A 22,751-nucleotide genomic window follows, 5' to 3' on the forward strand; every position below is an offset into this window, starting at 1 on the left:
CTCCCTCATAAATAATGACAGGACGAGAGGGAATGGCCACAAGTTGCGCCGAGGAAGATTTAGATTAGACCTGAGGAAACATTTTTTCTCTGAAAGAGTGGTCAGGCACTGGAATGGCCTGCCTAGGGAGGTGGGTGAGGCACCGTCCCTAGCGCTGTTCAAGAAGCGTTTAGATGAGGTGCTAAGGGATTTGATTTAGTAGTTGGGTAGGGATAGTGATAGGAGGATGGTTGGACTAGATGATCTTGTAGGTCCTTTCCAACCTAATGAACCCATGAACCTATGCTAGCAAGGCAGACTGTTGGGCAAGTGACACTCATTCAAGAAGTTCAGATGTTTATATAACTCAGCCTATACTTACAAGGCAATCCCATATTTACAAAGGAAACACAGAGGAAATTCTAGCCTTAGTATTATTTTTTCGAATAAAATATGGAAGCGTTACTTTTGTTACACCTACACACACTGGTGCTGGTGTTTAACTGACACACAGAAACAACACTCCCCTTCGGTTCAGCATGCAGCATGCAGCATGCTCTGTGCTTGTTGGCTTTTCCAGTTGCCTTCAAAGGCCAGAGATGGATTTTCTTCCCATAGTCTCAGTATTCCCATAGTATGCAGTCTCACATTTCCAAGATGAAATAAGGCATACAGAACTGCTGCCATTGAATATCTAAAAGATCACACCTTTTCACAAAAGATAAAATAATATATTATTAAGATGACAAATCTGAGCACTACAATTTCATAGTACAAGTTAAATATAAAACTATGAAAGTGAGGCTCTGAATATCATAACATTAGCTAAATTACCAAGCATCATTTGCGCAAACGTTTAGTAGAACTTCTAACTTGTCCAATCCAGAATTACTGCAGGCATCACCAGTCCACTTCAATAGGAGCCACATTGCTCCAATAAGGCAGAGCTACCTTCAGTAGCAATTATGAAAATTGCAGAAGGAGCCATGTGTTTACCATCCTCAGAATTATGTATATTAATCTGCAATTAAAAAGATTTTTCTAGGACAGCCCTGGAGACCTGGTTTCTGCATGCCCACTACTACTAAAGACATAATGAAGAAATTCTGAAATACTGCAGCAGCAGCACTGCAAGTTGACAGATCAAGGGATCACAAGTTGGGATATTACAAAATTATGGTTACATAGTCAATGTTAATTAGCACCCTTTGTATATTCACATTTTGATACCATCCTTAAGAGCACTAGACTTGTCCCTCGTGTAGAAGGCACAATGAACCACCTCCCTGAACAGCACTACCTATTCCTATTTTTGCTGCATTATTAGTTGTTTGTCCTCTTGCATCATGTGTTGCACACTCCCTGGACCTTGAACTGACAATGGTATCATTAATCTCATCAAAGGGCTCTTCTACAGTGTCCATCTTTACGGTATTTTAATCTAGAAGATTAAACATTTAATTTACTAGACATCCTCGTGAGGCAGCAATCCATTTAACTGAAGAAAAAGTGAGGTCCACAACAAAGACAGCTCTAAATTATCAGAAGCTGCTGCTACTGAGCCCTCAGCCACCCAGCAGCTGGCCTCATGGGGTGCTGTTTGTTTTATCACACCTTACGTGTACTTTTTCAGCTGCATGGCACTTCCAACAAGTCAGTGGCTCTGTTAATTTATCATAGCTGGATCAAGCTGGATCTTTAGAATAACACCAGAGTCCAAACTTTAGTTCAAGAGATCAGCTTAGCACCAAGGTATTCCTGACACAGAGAATGACAATACCCACTGCTCCTGTAGAGCATTTACCTATCCGGATGCTCCTCTGGGGCTTTATGAGTAGTAAAAGGTTGCCACTTCTGCTGGTCTCATCTGTGGCTGCTCGCAGATAGAGTACCACATGTTACACACTGCTTCCTTTACCAGTTTGAACAAAACCACTGAAGAGCAAAGCCATTGTTGTACAACTCTCTGACAATGATCTTACTTCTCTATAGCCATGAATACTACTCATGTGCAGCCACGCCTGCACGCTGAAGGGAGAAATTGCTTTTACAACATTTTCCCATGTTTTTTTCTGTCCTATCATGGTTCTACTCTTGGGTCACGTACACAAGAGTGTAAACATTCAGTATTCCCACCAAATATAAATGCCTGTCAATTAGTTAGCCTAGTCTAACTTGTTCATGGATTCAGGTATTTGTTAACCTATACCTTCAGCAAAATGGAAAAATACTACATTTGTACTGGAAGTGAACAGAACAGTTCACTCCCTTTTCTAGCATGCCTTCTAACATGCTTTACATCAGAATACCAGCTAATAGTGGACACAACCGGTCAAGCTGACAAACACCACTTAAAATGCACACAAATAGTAATAAGAGATTGTTTAAGTACGGTGTAAAAAGGGGAGCCTCTTTTTTTTTAAGACTTGAAAAGCTTCTAGTTTAATGAATTTTCTGTGCTTCGACATTATCTCACTATCTCTCTGTTCACGTTACATGTATGGATTGTCTTTTTTCCCATTAAAAGATAAACTGTCTTAGAGCTGTATGCAAAGACAGATTTTCTCAGAGTGCCTTTTTTGCTCAAGTTTGTTGGCAGGAGAAATCTTAAAATTCTGCCCACTGCCTCCTGGGTCTTCCCTGGGCTTGATGAACTGCCTGCTCAGGAAGTGACAAAGATCTCATGCAAATGAGCTTCACAATTCCTTTGCAGCTAATGTGAAGCAGGAAAGGAGCAAACTCATTCAGAAAGACATTCCAGGAAGTCAGGGAGTGCTGATGTGAATGGATAAATGAAATACTTCTGATACAGGGGGAAAATGAGTAATCTCCTTAATCTACTGTTTGCAGTTTAATGTAATTTCTCTGCTTGGCAGCATCACTGCATCTGTGTTTAATATGAGGTCTTCATACTGTTCAGCCATGTAAGGTTGATAATGCAGAGGTAAATACAAACAATAAGTGAAGGTCCAGAAACAACAGCATGTCTCAGATCTTGGAGGGTAGCACCTAGTAGTACACTGTATGTTATTTCGCTCCCCTTCCACTAAACTCATCTGAAGTCTATGCTCCATTTCTGTGTAAGCTATTTCCTTCCTTTTACTACACGTTTCTTCTTGTTCCCTTCAAAAGTACATGAGAACTCCTTTCCCGAGGAGGTAATTCATACTGCTTCTCCCCTTGCTAGTTGGAAGGGTAAGCTGCCTATCAGACAGACAACTTTCTGAACAGAAGCACCACGGACACACAATGGATTAAGAAGGATACTGGATGGAGATGGGTTATTACACATGATGCAGAAAAAGGATCCTGTATTTGTGATTATAGCGTACCACATTTTCTACAAACACATTTCACTAGAGCTTAAACCAGACAGTTTGCCTGGCAGGAGAGAGCAGACTATAGCTGGGCAAACAAAAATTTATTCTGGTTTAAAAAAGAGAAATAGAACTTAAATAAGGATAGTGAAGACCAGAAGTGTTATTATTGGCTTTGAACTATTATACGAACGTGAATTTTTCTTTTCTGCCAAAGTAAAAGGTCATTACAAGCTCTTGTCTACAAGCCCCCAGATAATTCCTATGTCTTCATGACTATCAGCAAAACTGTGACTTTTATAAATATGAAAATGATTTATACATTAAGATGACAGACAAGCCTATTTGTTACCCTATCCTGTTGCTATATGCTTTCACCAGATCCTAAGTGTAACTCAAAAGCCAGCTAAACCATCCAAACACAGATTCAAAAGAATCCTGTGGACTGAAACCCAGCCCATGTCTGTTAACACTGTCATTTCTTGTCAGAGAAGCGCTTAGCACAAAACTCCTGAACTCCAGTCTTCATTTCCTGAGATGTTCTGGATGGATTCTGCATATTAGTCTCAGATTCCATCTTTACTGGCTGTCAAGTTCTTGGAAGCTAACCAACCCATGACTCTACCATGCAGCATCCTCTTTATCTTGGTGATACCTAGCACGATGCTTTGATACCACCAGATCAGAACATCTTGGCATCTTCTGCCTACTTTTAAATGAAACTTACACAGAATTATCTTGTACAATATAAATCTCTGAACAAAGGAACTCAAAGGGATTTGACTTCCAGGGTGTCAGGAGTAGCAGGAATAATTAACCGTGGATGTGATTCCAAAAAAATCTAGAAATAGTATTCAACTGTTAAAAAAAATCATACAAATCCCTTAGAAGAAAATCATTTGTAATTCAGAGATAGTTTAGCTGGAGTCTACTCTCAAATGAGACATGTCCATTCATCTGACTGATGACTGCTAAAAATTGATCATTTCACTTTTCTCTCTCATCACCACAGATTCTTCTGTTATAATATTAAAAAATATGCACCAAAAAATCATGTGTGGGAAATTAGATATCCCTCAGGCAAGAAACACCTTCCACCACTGCTTGGGTAATAGTAAAGTGTTGGATTCAGGCTATGATGTTTCAACAGCAAACACAACTGCACTTCTGTGGAAGACTTTCTATATCCCAGATGCCAATGCTAGAAGGCTCACTGCAGCTGAATACTGAGCAAAACAATTTGGTGTTCAGCCATGCCCTAGGGATTTGATTTCTGGGTGTATACTTAGGATAATTTCACCCTTTCTTGCCCTACTTTCAAATCCAAGGAACATTTAAATCCTAAATATTTAAATTCCTAGGAACTTCACTACTGTTTTCAAAAACTAATTGCTTTTTTTAAATAGGGAAACATAATTTCAAGTATTTGGAACAAGTGTCTTGAGTAGGAATCTATCATGTGTCAAATAATCTTTCAAGAGTAATTTCTACTTAATAATAGATGTTAATACCAGCATTTTCATATCTTGCGTTCAGCGAAGGTGGTAAGAATGAACTACAGATACTCTACCAAAGATGTACAGAAGCATTTTAGGAGTCTTTTTCTTTAACCTCCAAAGTACTAACATTAATGCTGCGTTTCTGTATTCAATAGGCTAGCATTTCCGCTCCACAGTCACTTCCCATGAAGACAACCAAAATGGGGAATTGAACATGTTGGAACACTTGGGATCTGGTTACTGTAATACAGAGGCTTTCTGTGCACAGGTAACTTGGACAAATCACTAAGTTCAGTTACTTAACCTCCCCCTTTACCCCATGGGACTACCCCCTACTTAAAGTTTTGTTCCAAGTTCATGATTATATAGTTCCCATGCCCTTTGATTGGAGTTTTTTCACTGTTGCTAAACACTGCCACAGTTATTGGGTAATAAACAAGCTATTTGTGCCAACACTCCAGGTCCTACCTGGGTACTGTTTTGTTCAGGTATGAGGAAATTGTTTAATTTTCTTTTCTTTTTCAATGGCAGTGCTTTTCAAATTTCAAGCAACATTCCAAGTAAAGTGCTTTTGATCTACAATTATTAGATCATCTCAGATCAAACCAATCCAACCAAGAAAAAAGATTTAGTAAAAGCTTTCTGATTTATGAGTGATGGTGCAGCACTTTGGTATGCCCAATGAGTGAAACTTTCCAATCTAGCTGTAATGTAATAAACCCAGGCACTGTGTCTACTGTGGAGCCCTCCCTAATGGTCTCACATCTTTGAAAACCCAATAAAAAAATTAAAGCTTTCCTGAACTGTAGGAAGTCAGCATAAAGTTTCATCTTCCCCCATGGCCATAATGAATATTTCAGTTTCAGCACTTGGAGCTTCACTGCTCTCAGCTGTTGCTTCAGTGGCAAAGAGATGGGCTGCAAGCAGGTAGGCACCAAAATACTGGGAAAGGAACGCCCTACATAGTTGCAGAAGCTACTTGGCTTTTCAGCAGGTTCAATCCTGCATCTTTTCTTAATCATTTTCAGCTTTTGGGCAATCTAAAACAACCATGACAACTGAACACAGCAGTAAAACACTCTTCTATCACAATGAGAACATGAAATAAAGCACAGAGCTATTCCCTTGGAAGCAGATCTTGATAAAAACAAAACCAAACCAAATCAAAAATACCCAAACAAACCAAAAAGCCAACACCCTCTCAAACACTGTGCAATGGGGGTACAACCTCCATCAAGTGAGATGATAAAATCTTCTCCACAGGATTCTCTTCTCTGCTGGTAGTACCAGAATGCTTGACTTTGGCTGCTTTGCTTTGACCTTAAGACCACACTCTACCAAAAATCAAATAAAATGTTTTGCTTTGTTTTTTTCTTACAAAACCTCACGCAAACAGAATCGAATCCCATTGCAGCACATGACAGTACTGCAATACTTGGATGAAATATTGCCCTGGTGGTAGTTTTACATACTGAAAGTTACACTTGTGGCCCTACTGTGTTGTTTTGTTTTGCCGTGAGCACAAAGATTAGATTTCTGGTCTCATACTCTTTACCCTAAGTGAATGCTAAAGTGACAGCAAGATCAGAGCCTGGGGGGACAAGGACATGTCAGCAATCTAGCTGACTAATTAAGCAACGAAGTGATAGGTATCACAAGCAGTTTCATTCCACTCTTAAAGTATGGAGGCTCCCATACAAGAACAAATGTCAATATGCATAAACTGGGAGAGCTGTGCTAGGAGGGATGCTTTCTGTTCTCACCTTCCTGCACTTGATAACAAGTTGTCAGCACACACAACATTTGTTTTTAAAAACGCCCCACTGATATGTTCTATTAAATGCTACTCTTGCTTAAATAAGAACAACTGCTGAAAGGCTAAGAGTTAAAATTCACATTGTCAGAGTTGGCTTTTGTGATCCTAGAATACCTACGCTGCACACTGTCCCTTTCAAGAGAAGTTGATTCAGAATTTTAGTTGAGAAACAGTAAAGTATCAATATATATATGTACACTTAGTTTGGATACTCCTAATAAACTGTTAATCTGACTGAAAGTAGACCGTGGCTTTTTTTTTCTTTTAATTACTTCAATGTACGATGGAATTGAAGATATACAAATCCTAATGCAAATAAACAGTGTTCAGTACTAAGCTCTTAAAACCCAGCTCTATGATAGAAATGTGGAGACGGACTCTTCAGCAGCAGCAAGGCTTAGTGACATTACAATAGATCAAGACAAAGTATTGTTCAACATGATTTTCTTCCTTCTCAATGGTATATCCAGCGGTCTGGTAGCATTTGTTACTAGAAGACTCTTTTCATTGAAACTGCAGTTGCTGTTACTGTTGTCATTAAATCCTTAAAGAAAAACTACAAACTCCTACTGCTGCTCTCTCCCTATGAACCAGCAACTGAATAGAGATGAGCCAACACCTTATTAAGTCCAAGCAAAGCTTTTATGATGACCTGCAGAAATAAATAGGATGTCTACGATCCACATAAAGGCGCTGTTAATAATAAAGACAAAAATTAGATACGAAAATCCTACCTTTGGAGAAGAAGAAAGCTCTTTCGATGCAGGAATGGCTGACACGTTCTCACTCATGTTTGTCTCTGTCTTTGGCAAGAGGTTTGGTGGTTCGGGAGCCCTTCTTTTCATCTTCTTTTCTGGTTCTTGCAGTGGACCAACTTTAATTAAAGCAGGGCTTGATTTTGGTTCATAAAACGGATTTGATCTAATTAAAGAAGGGAAACACATTTCTTTACTATCGTCTTGGAATTCAAAACAGAAACGAGACTTGTTTAGTGAAGCTGATGACTAAAATGCTTTTATTATCCCATGCAAGAAAATGTTTTGCTTTTACATGCTACTTTCTGATAGGACAGACAAGTGAGAAAAACGGTTCGAACTGGATTAGCTCAGAACTTCTTTAGATAACTTCCAAATAACATAAGTTTTATTAACAACAAAGCTAAATTCAAACACACTTGGCCATTTAGTAAACAATGATCTGATTTAGAGATGAGCTTAATACAAACAGACTGAGAGAGGATGCTAGCTGTTGTATATGAACACAATTAAGAATTCTTAATCAGAGCAGATATAAGTTCACGTTCCAACCTCGCATTTGTTCCATCCTAAACAAATACTTCCACAGCATTTCCAAATGTGATCTATTAGTTTAATACATCAACTATCAACTAGCAATACATTGAATAATAGCTTCTCCTGTAGACTTGAAAGAAGACAGCAATCCTTATCCTGCTAAGGATACTTAAAAGGGAACTTTCTTCACACTAACCTAACTTTCTCACAAGCCTCACTTTTCATGTTTTGCAATCCAAAACCAGACAATCAATTGTGAAATTGGCAAGTTAATTTATTCCTTTCTGTTCCATACTTCCCCTGAAAAATGTATTTATCGTGCACCTCAAACAATGTTAACGTAACGCGGTCACTGCAATCCCCAAAGGTCTACCTGCATACAGTTATACCAAGCAAAACTGATCATGACAAATAACCTCAGTCCTCCAAAATCCACCCTAGACAGAAACAGTAATGAATACAACACTTGATAAAAGTTACCTAGCTAGATTCATTTTCCCATCTTCTCCCAGGATAAGAGAAAGGAGCTAGTTCATGCCATTTTAAACAACTAAAAACAGTGGGCACAAATGAAAAGCCCTCTAGTCATCCACTTTCCTTCCACATAACACAAAACTTCTTTCAGTTTTGTGTATTTTTAGTATGAAAACATGTCTTACAGACTCTTGGACTGACTTCAAAATTTATCTTAATGCAGTTTGCCCTTGTCCCCTTTTAAATGAAAAGAAGAAAGAAATTAATAATCCACACTGCAGAAAATAAGTCTACTTCTGAAAGCCAAAGTCTATCGAAGCACGTAAGAGAAGACCAGGCACGAAACCTCCAGACCTTTCGGAGAATCTGCCGTCACTTGTTACAGATCTAAATCCAGATAGTGAAGTGAAAGAACGACTAACAGTAAAATAACTCATCTGCTGACTGAAGGCAACTTTCAGGTGTTCCCTCTCTGCTGCCCATCAAGCGCAAAGCCATCGGCGCAATAAAAACTAAGGGCGAGATCAAAATAACAAGTTAAATGAGAACGGACGGGTGTTTTCCATGGGAGGCAGCAGAAAAAGGAGGGTATTCAGTCTGGAGCAGGGAATGCAGCTAGCTGTCAGAAGCTCTAATTTAGCTGACAGCCTAACTCAGCTGTCTTCAGACACCGGGAAGTTCAAAGGGAGGTGAAAATGAAGATAAAAGAGATAAAGGTTGAAGAACAATGCGTGCTGCAGAAGAGCACAAGGTCTTCCTTAGCTCCACAATGCAGACTTCTGAATAGAAAACAGATGCAACATGTTTGGTGGTGGTGAAATTATCCCATGCAGCCTTCCTCGGAATGAGAAAGGTGTATTTGTAAGGTGGTAAAAATGATTTTGGTGGGGAAAAAAAAACAAAACACTAAAGAGTAAAAAATGTTGGAAAGAATAACTGTGTTTAAAAATCTTACGCTGCAGGCTGCACACATAATCCTGAACAACTGGACCTTGCAGCATCCATCAGCAGAACAGGTTGTACAGGGATAGGTCATTGCTTCTTTTTCCCATATAAAATATCCTGCTTTAAAACTAGGCTAAACTCTTCACATTTTGCTCATGACACAGTCTGAACACACACACACGCATACACACAATTTTCCACTTTCTCATTCTACTTAATTAGTGTTAAAAATAATTTTTCAAAAACGTTTCTCAGCAAGTTTCACACAGACAAAATTCCCCAGTTCTTGCCAGAACAGACTATACATTTTGAAGTCCCTGCTATCTGCTACATGCAGCAGAGTTTGGTCCCACAGCCTCCACGTGGAGCTGATGAGAAACCAAGCACGGGAACAGCCTGGCTGAAAAAAAGCCTTAGCTGAAAAACATCTATGTGCTCCTTGCTGAAGTTAGCTCACTTATTCCTTGTTTCAGTTATATCACTAAACTGATTGACACAGTAGGGTTTACCGAAAGAGATGTCAGACTGTCCATGACAAAATTAAACAGACCAATCTGATGAGCTGCCTGGCACTAAGCAGTCAGCGGCAGCAGGGTGGCTTGGGGCTCCTATGGAACACTCAGGTCCAAGAGATGGCAACTCAACAGCCTTACCAATTAGACAGCATTGTTCTCTGCCAAGCAATGATCAACCAGATAAGAAGCTACAGAGCCAAACAGTATCTGAAAGCAAGCTTTATTCTGACCAATTTAAAAATGCCTCTGACCAGCATCACTGGTTAACAGAGGGATAAATAATAAAATTGCCATTTAACTGAGGAAGAAAATGAAAGCTGTCAGTGTGCTCCAGGTAAGGGATTGGGCTGTCTCACAAAGAAAAATGCTAAGGTTGATGGTGTCGTACTTTAAGTACTGCTCATCTGTGCTATTTTCAATTAATTCAACTTCGCAAGGCCTACTGTTCTTTATTAACAGTTAGCCACCTAGCATTTTGATATTTAATTTAAACAATTCAAAAAGCAAAAGCAGTTTTTTACACTAACATTCAAGTTCCCAAACAAAAAAAAAGAAAAAGAAAGAAAATGTGATCCTTATCTCAAGGTAGGGATGAGAATTTGGCCAGAGGATGTTCTGGGAGAGCAGCTCCACAGCTGAATACATCTGCAGTGGAACATCTAAGTCCACCTGCTCCATGCAATGCCTCATTATGTTGATGCTTGTGACCATGCTTTGCTGATGCAAGTTGTGAAATCTCATGTTATCTTCACAACCATTAGTGCAATACATCGCCATTAAGCCAATTACTCAAGGTAAATCCTCCACAGAAGCACAGCGAGGATAAGTACCTTGGTCCAAGGTTACGAGAGTCTGTTACAAAATTGGAAGCAGAGTTCAGATCTTCGGGCACTTTGTATAAGTCTCGAGTCCAGAATCAGAACTAACAATTTGCCACAGCAGAGTGGGGCAAGGGCCCTGATTTTCAGTGGTGTGTTGATATTCCCAGGGCACATCATCACATTTCACACACAACAGGAGAAAGCCAAGTGGTGCATTAAGTGAACCCCAATGAAACTTTAAGATGCAGCGATAAAAATACATCGTATTTGCTAAGTGACAGTAAATGCCCTTAAGGAGACTTCTCTTTCTCATACCTTTCATCTACCGCATTCAAAAACATTCCTGGGAAAGCAATGGACCAGTGGCAGTAAGAAATGATTAAAAAAACCAACCCAAAACAATCAACAAAAATTGGAAGATAAGATAGTTAGGAGAGGTTGAAAATAGCATGCAAAGTTTTCTAATGCCATGATATGACCCAGTTGTTCAGCCTTGTCTTGAATACAGTGCTCAGGCCGAGTCAACACCCATCTTAAAATAGATACAGAGCAGAAGAAATAAGAGGGTCCAGAGACGTGCGATGAAAATGATTAGAGACATGAAGAGACTTCTGCATGAAGAGAGATTGACAAAGTTAGCACCACTTAACTCAGACAAGTGACAAGTAATGGTGAACATGCTAGAGATACAGAACACAGCAACAGTTACGGCAGATAAAACTCAATACTACTTGCTGTTGTTTTCAGAAGCGAACAGAAGGGATTGTAGATGGGATTGGGAAGGTAACTTATTTACAATCAATAAAAGGAAATACATTTCATATAATACCTTGTTTTCTTGTGGAACTCTCTGCCACAATTGACACTGAAGCCTAGACTTTAATAGGATTTGGAAGAAGATGAGCCACTTAGATAATAAAAGCATCTGCATTCACAGTAAGTAACATACAATATCCATCTGGACATAAACCCTTATTATTTGGGACACACAAAAATTGAACTGCCTATGAAAATCTTTCTTTTAGTGCTCATAACACTCCGCATGTCCTTAGCAGAAATATTTTATTGAAAAAATTGGGAATCAGTAATATGAAGTAAGGCATAATAGTGCTTTTTAGCTGTGAGTTAGTATCCCAAGTCTTATGTTCCTACACTGATGTTCCATTACTACATTCTCTTCCTCACAGTGTTTCAGTATAAAGATGGACACCTCTACCCAATGCATTTAAAAAATTGCCTCCACGTTTTTTTCAATGACACAGCACTGGGAGGAAAGTGGCATGAGGAGGCTACAGGAGGGACAAGGCATAAAAATGTGTGACAAAGATGTAAAATTACATGTTTGTTATTATTTCTCCCTGTTGATCTGTGAACAATCAGAGATGGTTATTGTGATTGCCAACAGTGTGATCACACTGTGGTCTGAAGATACAGCAGCCTGTGCTGTTTGGTGAGGCTGTGCCCTATGGATGGAGCTGGCAGAGAAATCATCTCTCAGAGTCCCCAGTGCCCCTGTTTTTTTTCCTTCTTTTCTTTGCTACAGAACATCAACGTATCCATGGCCACAGAACTTTAAAGGAAAAAGCCCTGCAGGGCCCTTCATACATGTCTATTAGAATGCATGGGAATCCTTCAATTTCCTACAACGTGGCTATAAACAGAGAAACATGAAGATGATAGTAGGACACCTGTATTAATAATAAATATTAAAGCAATGCAAATGTCATCCCATGATAAATCTCCTTAAGTGTTGTAAAACTAAAGTGTAATTACAGTTGTTGTCTGTAAATATGCTCATGTGTAATCACCATAAACTGCCTCATGAGTGGTGTGGTTGGTGACTAATAACCACAAACAAGGAGTAAGTAAACACCTTCAAACCTCCCAAGCTGCACAACTCTTGTAAAAAGCTCTCACTCTTTGTCAAGTCTCTATGCTAAAATACAAGGCAGTCAGTGCATGTTTATTAAAGTTCTCTATATGGTTATGATAAAAGAAACAACAAAGCACCTATGGTATGAGCATTTTGATTTCAAGTAGTAAAAATAATGGCAAAAAAGACAGAAGTACCAAACTCTGCTGCGCCATAATTTTTGGATCATTACAATTGGCAGGGCATGAACGGACAAAAAGGCACGCGGATCTGTTTCCTCTCAAATAATATGCTACCAAAGAGGCAAAGAAGCTTTTCCTAGCTGACCATGTTCACCTGTAGAGCTTAACAGTGTGACTTGGGGGTATGATATTTCCTACTGCTAAGCTGAAGACCAGTAATGTCCTGAGGAGGTGATTAAGGATCACCACGACTGAGCCCAATACACCTCAAGATTAAGTCAGGGATCCTGCTAACGCTTCCAAGGCTGCTGAAAGATGAAGAATCATACTTACTCATCTAGTTCTTCCTCTTCAGCTTTGGAGGTATCCGCATAGAGGTATTTGCTCATATCCACCGGTCTGACATTTTTCCTTTTTGCAGGTTGAGGAGGAGAACCTCTTGCGGTTACAAATGTTTCAGGGTCAGGATCTGGTTCATCAAATGGGTTCAAGTACTCCGGGGCATCTTCATCCTTGAAGGGATTGTAACTGTCAACATAGAAACCTTCTTCTGCCTTTGAAGATGATGCAATCTCACTGTCCAGTTCTGCCAAACAACAAGAAAATCATTAATCAGATTTAATACCGAAAAAAAACATGAAGCTGTTTTATCAGATCTGTGTATTTTGAGGGTTTATGAAAAGGTTTGCTCTGTAATTGTCAAGATGTAAGTCCTAGCCTTGGACGAATTTTCATGTTTTATTTGTAGTGTGACCTTGTTTATACCAAAATAGGGTCTTTGAAAAGATAATTTCATCTAGAGTGTACTGAATAGGTTTAATTTCCTCATTTACTAAAGCGCTTTCAACCGATTTGTTATTAGTTTTCTTATTTGTCGTATAAATGGTATCACAACAGATTTTAAAACATTTTCCCAAGCTATTAGCCGATCCATATCCTAACAAAATGTTCTTAATTGTTTATTTGAGTTTTTAATAAAGCAAAAAGATACCCTATATTTTATAATAAAATGACTGTTCCTGGATATTAGAAATGGTGATAGCTAGTAGGTGCTCTTTTCATTTCATAAAATGACTGAATTAAAATCAGTTATTAGGTATGACCAGTAATTACATTTCAAAATATATAAATTTTCCTTGCTAACTGGTCTTTTGAACTATACACCATCTGACAGCAAAAATGAATTTAAATTAATCCTAAAGAGATGGATAATCAAATTACTCATTTATTATTTGGACTGTAGAGCAAAAACTTATTAGTGATCTGAGTTCCACACCAGCTCTTTATAGCAACAAACTCTAACACCACATAGAAGTGAAAGACTGCTGAGGATTCAATGAACACTGAAATCCCTGCACAGCGATACGATGCTCCTCACAATGACACTCAAAACCTTCATCTCACTCTTCCTGCAGAATCTAGTGTTGGGTTCAATATTGGACTTCTGTGCTTTCAAAAGCCATGTAAATAGGAACTTCAATGTTCAATCGAAAAAGTTCAAACTTTAAATGTTTTTGAAGCAAGGTAATAAAACAACACAAAACAAAAGATGGAGTTCTAAGTATGTTTGTCAGTAAATAAATCATCAGGAAGACAAAATTGCTAGTCCTTTCACTAACAAAGGCCAAGGGCAGTGAAAAGAACAGTGCTGCAGTCACTTGGTCTAGGATGGAAGATGTGCTTAATTGCCAACCCCAGTGAACTGGCAGAAAATGCTGATGTTATCTGCTCCACCAGGAAACTTTCCATTTACCCTGTCCCCATACATTAGCACAGAGCCACGGTGAAAGTCCCACACAGTGCTGACTGTAACCTACAACTTGAGTAAGAGCCACTGGGGGCTGAAGCAGAATATGGCCCAATGGTGCAAGGAGCAGCTCTGCCTACCTTATGCACTGGACTATTCCACCAGCTTGAAGACTGACAGCAGAAAAAGTTTTAGTCCTTCTCAGAATAACTGGGACCTACTGGAAAGACTTGGTTTCAGATGTCTAGTGCCTTTCTTCTTTTTGATTCTTCACTTTTGACCCGCAAAGGCTGAATTATCACACTGCCTTCTTTGCTACTTTTAAGAATCTGTTTCTGAACTGTGGGATCATAGATCTAAAAAAACCAAATGGTTTTACCTCAAACAAAGGAATAAAATAATGAACATGTTACTTAAACCCCAGGCGGACACTCAGGAGATAAATCACCCATCTGGGATTGATGGTGAGCTCAGCTAGGTAAAAGAAAATCAAGCTGTACTTTGCCAGACAATATTACAGGTTCTAACTGGTAGACATACTTATGACTATGCACAGCGCTTGTGCCAACGGGATTTTCCTGCAGTGATTATTTGTAAAATTACATTAGAAAATGCCTTTAATTCCAGATGAGGTTTCAAGTTTCTTATTCCCTCAGCAACTTGGTCCAACTTAGTATTAAAGAAGCAAAACATACAGTACTGAAAGCTATCTTTTTGGTATAACATATGTTCTTGTTCTTATATTTAACTTTAGTTTCAGAATTGCAGCTATCACAGTCTCACATCAAGAGCTGGAGACAAAAAGAGACTGAAAAGGAGTGCAGACTTGTCATTGCACTGAAATGGGAAGACAGGAAATAAGGTGAGATGAGAAAAAAAATACTATTATGCCTAGTAGTCAAACAGCCCTTACATTGTCACAGCATATTATAAAAAGAACTAGTTAATCTAAATCCTTCAAACAGGAAAAAAAAAAAAAAACAGAACAAAACAACAACAAAAAAAAAGGGGCTGCAATAATAACCTTAACAAAATCTAAAAGAAGAAAAAAGGAGGTTCTGTTACCATTTCATCTGGTTAAGCCTTACCATTTACTACCTTCCATTTCTCTCCTCTCTCTGACACTGCAGAGAATGAGCTAAGAAGGACAGGTTCACACTGTTAATGTGTGAATCAGGTGAGCCAAATCTCCATGTTTACTGTCTAGAAATGCGCGACGCAAAACTGGAAGCTCTCACCAGCTGGAGGGAATACTCCAATTTAGTGCTCTGATGACCTAGGACAAGCACTGGTGCTTATGACTTTGTCAGTAACCTAATGTAGATTTGGAATAACCTAACAAAACACAGAAAGGTGGCCCATGTACACCTTGTTCAAATTGAGCCACTCATCAAAAATCTTTTGTTTTAAGTTATTTCAAATCTTGAACTACTTTATCAAGGAAGTGCACACAGCCCCTTAACACCTACTTCCACAACTGCATATTAGAAGATGGATCCCCACACCTGCTCACAGAACAGCTGATAAATACATATTATCTTACCTGAGCAAAACTTCCTGATAACTCATACGTGGCATTCAAAGAAACGTTCCTATAATTAACCCATTGTGCTAGGACTTATTTATTTTGTTTATAAAGGGTGGACCTATTACTGAGAAGAATGTCAGTAGAATTTCCCGACACTAAAAACATTCAGGGAAACCAACTCTTACAACTGAATGGTAAGCTCCTATCTTCAGTCTGCTGTCCAGTGTTTCTTGGGAACAACAAGTTAATTTTTTTCTTTAACTCTGACAGATTTGAAGGAGCAATGCAAATGGCTTTTGCAATGCTTTCTATTTCAACATTGTGGATCAAGTGCCGTAACCCTAACCAGGGCAAATTTAACTCATGTTCATTAGCTCAGAAGTAACTACAGGTATGGCATCACACACAGAGTGCTGCAGATCAGCACTGGGAGACCACAGGCTCTGTTAGCTAACAGATGTCACAAAATTCTGCACATAGGCTAAAAGTAGTGGAGCTTCTGAAGACATCATTTTTAAGAATTGTACAGGTAGGATTTACAGGCACTCAGCTTGTCACCTTATTCTCCCTGTCATCCAAGACGCCATTTTTTTTTTCTCTGCTTCCTCAGCTGTTCCCACAAAAGGAGGGACTCTGTCCCCCACTGTAAGGCAGAGCCCAGAGGCTCATTAGCCAGCTAGAAGAGAATGGCTTTTGGGGTTTGCACCCATCGTGCTCTTCTGCCAGCAGGAAGAGCAAAGAACAAACCCAAGAAAGACAGGGGAAGTGTTCCCTCTTCTGAATCCAACTAGAACCTTCAGGTCTGCCCTTCATGTCATGCAGCTGGTCACCACCTTACGAGTCTCTCCAGAGCTTAAAAAGGGTCTTCTTTCCTTCTTCAGGTCACCAACTGTTTTCTTGCTCTCCCCATCATTAATCACAGCTGAAAGAAAGCTCAGGACTTCGATTGCTAACTGAAGTCATTTTTTAACTGTAGCTCTCTGCGCAGATTTAAAAATCACGTTTGCAGTTTGGCACTCCATGGGTCAAACACATGGTAAGTTTGCATGGTTAAGTAATAAAGCCACGGGGGTAGGAGTGACAAGAGAACAGGTAGAGTATTATTACAGCAGCAGCACCATCTGCTCTTGTGCCAGACTCTGAAGACAGGACTTGCTCTAAGTGCACTGAGAAAGACTGCCTGTGATAGTAATTACCCTGACTGGCACTGCCTATCTGCACTATCAGCCTTCTAGTTCCCAGAGGATCTCCAAAAGTCACCCTGCCCTTCAAACCACTTGCCTTTTGTAACACAAACATATTGTGACATACTCGTTAGAACCAAACAAAACCCCTACCAAAATATTACACACACAACTTTCCCCTTGGCTAAAGATGAAAGAAGAAGCCACATGTGAAAGATACTTGGTTATGCCACTTGCTGCACTTCTGGCAGGAACACAGACACGATGGTGAAGTGAGTGCAGCGGAACAAGAAGCATAAAAATACTACTTCCCAGTACTTCTAGAAAGCACAATGACTGGCATTCCTACAAACCACTGACGATTTTCCCCTACTTTTATTAACCAGTACCAGCAACACTTTACATTTCATTAGGAAATATAAAGAGAGTAATCTTTTCTCCTGCATCTTGGCTCCTGTAATGCTCTCCTCAGGACTATCCTATAAAGATACTGGGAACTGGTATTGCAAAACAGCTCTACTTTCATTTGCACTGTAACACACATTGCAGTGAGTTCAGAAGTCTGCACATAAGATAACGAAATAAAGTGGTAAAGAAAACATTTTAAATTAAAAGGGGATGTAGTGGCAGAACATACCCTCATGTCTAAGCTGTGTTGCAAGAAACTGGTGTTGGTCATACGCAACTTCAAAATCAGAATCCCCATCTAAGTAAAAAACATTCTGGGGATACTGACAGCGTTCTGTGGTTTCCTATTTGCATTTCTTGGCTACATTGCCTTCCACATGTAAAACATTTTGCACAAAAATTATCGGATTGTAGAGATCTGTTGTAATGGGACTAACAGACAATCCAAAAGGCAGTCTTCAGATGATCACCAGCACACTGTCTAGTATAAAAGCTGCAGAAATGTATTCTGGACAAGATTTTGCTCTTGATCCTTCATATTTCTAACATCTAGCTGACCTACTAGATACAGAGATGATAAGCCTCAATTTGACATATCAACTAGAAGATGCGCTGAAAATTTTCTGAAGATTGTTTGAGGCAAGTTATTCATACGCATGTTTACTCTAGTGTGCATGATCACTTACACCAAGGACTTTTTAAACCACAGCAGTACCCCGAGGCAGCTTGCTGAAGCCCTCTGCCATGCAGAGCACCCACAGTGTACACACAGATGCTCGGAGCACTCACACTTTGGGTTTCTCTCCACCCTTCATTCCCAGGGTTAGGTGATTATGGGATTAGAAAGGCAGAGGTAAAGCAGCTCATCTGCGGACAGGCACAAGAAATATCTGTCTAGGAAACAAGCACCTACTGGCAAGCAATTCTCCGTTCTCTTTGAGCGACTGTCAGTGCATACATATTCATACCCTGGGTGACTGCAAGCACTCTCACTAAGCACTCAAGTTACCCGCTTGATAGGAATAACCCATGACTGTTCTGCCAAGTGGCACGTCCTGCCTTCCAGCCTCTGATGGCAACAGACTCAGGAAATGAGGCTCCAGGTGGCTGCCCATCTCGGGGAAATTAAGTCACAAATTTCACTGCAAGCCTCTGATCTTCCACATAAAACCTAAATTCAAGATTCTGGATTGTTCATATAAAAAGATAAAGCAGACTAACATGTAGTGGATAGAAAAATAACTCAACCCTGCATGCATAAAAAGTTAATCTCCTGATTTATGCTGATCACAAGACAAGTGAAACAGGTAATGTGACTCTTTAAGCCTGTAGGAGAAAGTCTGCCTTAAACTCCTGAACCTTGGTCGTGCTCCCAAGCTCCTGGGGTGGCCATTCAGTGAAGGATGCAAAAACAAACAAGTGGGCATAAGTCTCAAATTGCCTCCAAAAAAGAGACAGAAGTAAAACCTGCACTGAGGTCTCAGAGTAGAAGAAATGTTCTCAACTAAGAGGGACTCCATCAGCTAATAAATGGGAAACTAACAAGGCCATTAGGTAGAGAAAGAACAGACGGGCTTCCAGAGTATTTCACAGCTGCAAAGTGCAGTCCAAAACAAAGGGAAGCATCCTCAAAATGGCAACGTCTACATGCAGCCCACGTACAGATACTCCAACTTGTCACAGATATACCTAAGAGATCCCTTCTGTTGCTGAATACCAGTACTGTCAGAATTTGTCTCAGCACTTTCACTCCTCATCTTGTAACTTTATGCTGAAGGATGAGGGGTAGAGGAAAGGCACCACTCAAGAAGGACAGTCAGGGAGGATGAACATCACCAGTTCCCATTACAGGGACAAGACAACCCTGGAGTGGGAGAGCCAGCAGTTCTCAGAGGTGCCTGTGGTGGCTCTAAGTCCCCAGCAAGCCACTAACTGTAAGTTAAAAACACGAAGAATGCCACATCAGATGTCCCCTGTTTGATCTGACAGCCTGAAACACTTCAGATTTCCATGCTGTTCAGTGCTCCAGGAAGGCACATTTCTTTCACATGAACTGAGATCCCATCCCTCCCAAATGAAAAACACCTATGACACAGTAGGAAGAATCCAGTGACACCCTGTTTATCAAAATCACTGTCATGTTGATTGCTGCGTGATGGTGACTGTGTGGGAGGAATAGCTGGGACACACACACCCAACAACTCAGCACTACTGCCCACAGCAATATAGATGGGACTTCTTTGGGGACCCAACAGCCTGAGAACTGTCCAAGTACACAGGGCAGATCCAGAGGAATGGAGGATTGTTTATGACCGTGATTTAAGACGGGAGTAAAGCCTTCAACAATACAGTTTAAGGGACTACAACTGATGGAAAAACTGTGACATATACATATGGGGAGACTTGGGAATGTAAGCTGGACGGAGCCTTGGACGAGGGCTATTTGTTGAGAACATTATATGAGGCATCAAGTTATTCCAATGCTAGGAAACAACCAACTTCCAGCTCCCGGTCCCTGAGACAAGAAGGAAATGATTCTTAGTTCCCATATTTTGTCATCAGTAGAGCTGCTGCTTTCTGGAAGGAAAAACTGACTTTAAAAGGCAGCAGTTTTGGCAGGATGGGACTTGGAGAGCTCTCTCCAGGGACAAGGGAGCTTTTCTTTCTTGAGCAGAGAAGTAAGAAAGGAATATAGGCTGTCTCAGAGAAATTTGTGTTTGGGCAACTAAATGAGTGAATGGTTGTTCTAGATCCTTGGTTTCAATCCTTCTCCGATCCTAAAGCTGAGGTGCAAGCTGGAAAAGAACCCAAAGATCTGGACACCAAAATATAATCCACGCCTATTAATATCTACAAAGCTGAAACAACTCATCTCTGCAGCTCTGGAAAACTTGTAAGTGGGAAGAGCCTGAGGTAGTGGTTTTATGGTTTCAGTGGCCAAATACAGAGGATAGTGCAATAAACCTGTTTGAGAAATACAGACTGTGGGACTACATCACAGTCCATTAACAGGTTTACAGCACTACACACATTGACCTCTGTGGACTCAGAAGGCAGAAAAAACACGTGAGAAAATATTCCACTCATTCAAAGAAAACAATAAGCACAGGTGGAAAGTACAGCTCTGAAATGCATCTCCAAGCATGGTTCACTTCTACTGTCCCTGCAGTGAGGTGTGGTCAAAGGTAGCAACCAGTCCTCAATATCTCTTATGGGAAAGGAAGTCTTGGAGCGCTCAACAGGAGAATTTGAGTAGAGCTTTCTAATATTATTATTATTTTTTTTCTGATGGCAGTAGATGGAAATCTAGATATCTGGACACAGAGTTAAGGACAGCAAAGATGCTGAGATGCCGCTTCCTGGCCTTGTGGCTGAAGTCACAAATTAAACACTTAAAGGGGTTGTACTTCTCACCCAAACAAAACAAGAATAGGCATGTTGGTCTGGAAAGAGGATTAACACCTACCACGCAGTGCAAGGCGTGATGCCAGAAGACTTAACTGAGGAAGCCATAAAAGTAAAAGAAGAAGAATGAAAGAGATACAATTAAACTATAATAATGAAGATTAGAGCTAATCCAAACCAAGAACAGCCGTGATACAGTGAAGACTGTAAGACATGTAACAGAGGCACCTGCTTTGCTCATTTACACCACGTGTGCAGTCTATGAGGTGAGCAGTAGTAAGACACCTGAGAGGTCAGCAACTCTCTGGTTCAGCTCTGAACTCGTAGCCCCTCAGAGCAAATGCACATAAGGAAGGATGTGATTCAAAGGATAAACCAATTTTCCAGTGACACCTGGATTACTGCTGTTGCCATCTCAGGACCTCGTGCAATAACTGTATTTTATGAGAACAACATTCTTCATTTGTAGTCCTACTAAAAAAAAAAAAAAAGTACTGTTTTTAACAGTTTTAATTAGTGATTAATTAGGCAAAACAAATGCATTACCTTCTACATCGGGATCTCCAAATGGATTTAATTCAGCTGCATCAGGATCACCAAAAGGGTTCATACTAGAGTCAGCCAGGTCTTGTTCCTCTTTGTCCAGGAAATTAAGCTTATTGATAAGCTCTAGGAATGAGTTGGAATATTGTGTCAGCACAGATACAAACTGTTCATCTAACACAGTCCAAACTTAAAAAAGCCCACATATCAACAGTCTCTCTAAATACTGTCTCAAGAAATGACACCTACTGAACAACTAAGCAAATTCACTTCAGTTGGACAACAGCAAAGGAGGGGGGAAAAAAGTGAAATGAATGACACTACCATTTGCTGATCCATTACAAAGCATAGATGACTAGCAATGAAGCCTTTTATTATCTTCATTAAATATATATTGCAGAACACCTAACAAACCAAACATCAATTTCCTTTTGGTGGTTCACACAAATGGTAACTATCAGCAGGAAATTTTAATTTTGGGATGTAACAAGCACGTAAAATCAGAGCAGAGACATTTTGTCAAGTTAGAGAGGTCAAATATTACTGACAGCACAACTAAAGTTTTAGGCTTTGGCTTTTTGTTTTCTTTTTTCTATTTTTTTGCAATTTTTTTTCTTTTCTTGTTCATTATCAGATGACAGTGCAGCTGCGGAGGAGACAGTCCCTTTCTCTATCATGTTGTTACCTGTTGGATGCACTACAAATTACTGAGAGTCATGCTGGGTGGAAGCACAGAGATAAAACTGACAGCTGAATACAAGCAGGAGTCAAAAGGCAATAGGTCACAGTAAATACAGACAATCAGAAACAGAAAGAAAGGAGGAAAGCTCATAGACCTTCAGAGGAACTGGCTGATTTAGCTGAAGGCATATTTGCTTGCTTTATGCAGTCATCTTGATCTTCATCTAAGCTGCTCAGAGCATTCAGCTGGTTTACAATTTCTGTAAATAGAAGCCAGTCAAGACAAACGTAAGGTAAGGGCATTTAATGAAACAGAAGTGGAACAGACACTGTTACTGGAAAAGGAGAGAGAGAGAGCAAGAGAGAAGACATTTAGTACTGATTAAAAGAACATGCGTAGAACAAGTCTTACAATGATATACCTACAGCAAAGCATCTGCATAGAACCCTTTAGTGATCATTTAATAAACAAATCTTGCTGGACTCCTGGTATCCACAACAGTAATTAGTTTTATGAAGATGAGCATGCACATCAATTCAAA

General features: G+C 39.8%; 1 protein-coding gene across 10 annotated transcripts in view; it reads right to left on the bottom strand.

The window, feature by feature from the left end:
- The window catches only part of EHBP1 (EH domain binding protein 1), a 187,769-nt gene that overhangs the window by 90,360 nt on the left and 74,658 nt on the right, over nt 1-22,751 (bottom strand). For 7 of the 10 annotated variants that reach the window (XM_065739580.1, XM_065739576.1, XM_065739579.1 and 4 more), the window contains exons 7-9: nt 21,532-21,654; nt 13,047-13,299; nt 7,346-7,532 (exon numbers count right to left, since the gene is read on the bottom strand). In XM_065739580.1, the coding sequence (XP_065595652.1) occupies nt 7,346-7,532; nt 13,047-13,299; nt 21,532-21,654 (563 nt within the window). Of the gene's footprint in view, nt 1-7,345; nt 7,533-13,046; nt 13,300-21,531; nt 21,655-22,364; nt 22,470-22,751 lie in introns of all 10 variants that reach the window. The other 3 variants (XM_065739583.1, XM_065739584.1, XM_065739582.1) reach the window with 1 other exon arrangement.

Source organism: Cyrtonyx montezumae, unplaced genomic scaffold, assembly GCF_038088225.1.
Source record: "Cyrtonyx montezumae isolate F1298 unplaced genomic scaffold, pur_monq_1.0 scaffold_24, whole genome shotgun sequence".
NCBI lineage: Eukaryota > Metazoa > Chordata > Aves > Galliformes > Odontophoridae > Cyrtonyx > Cyrtonyx montezumae.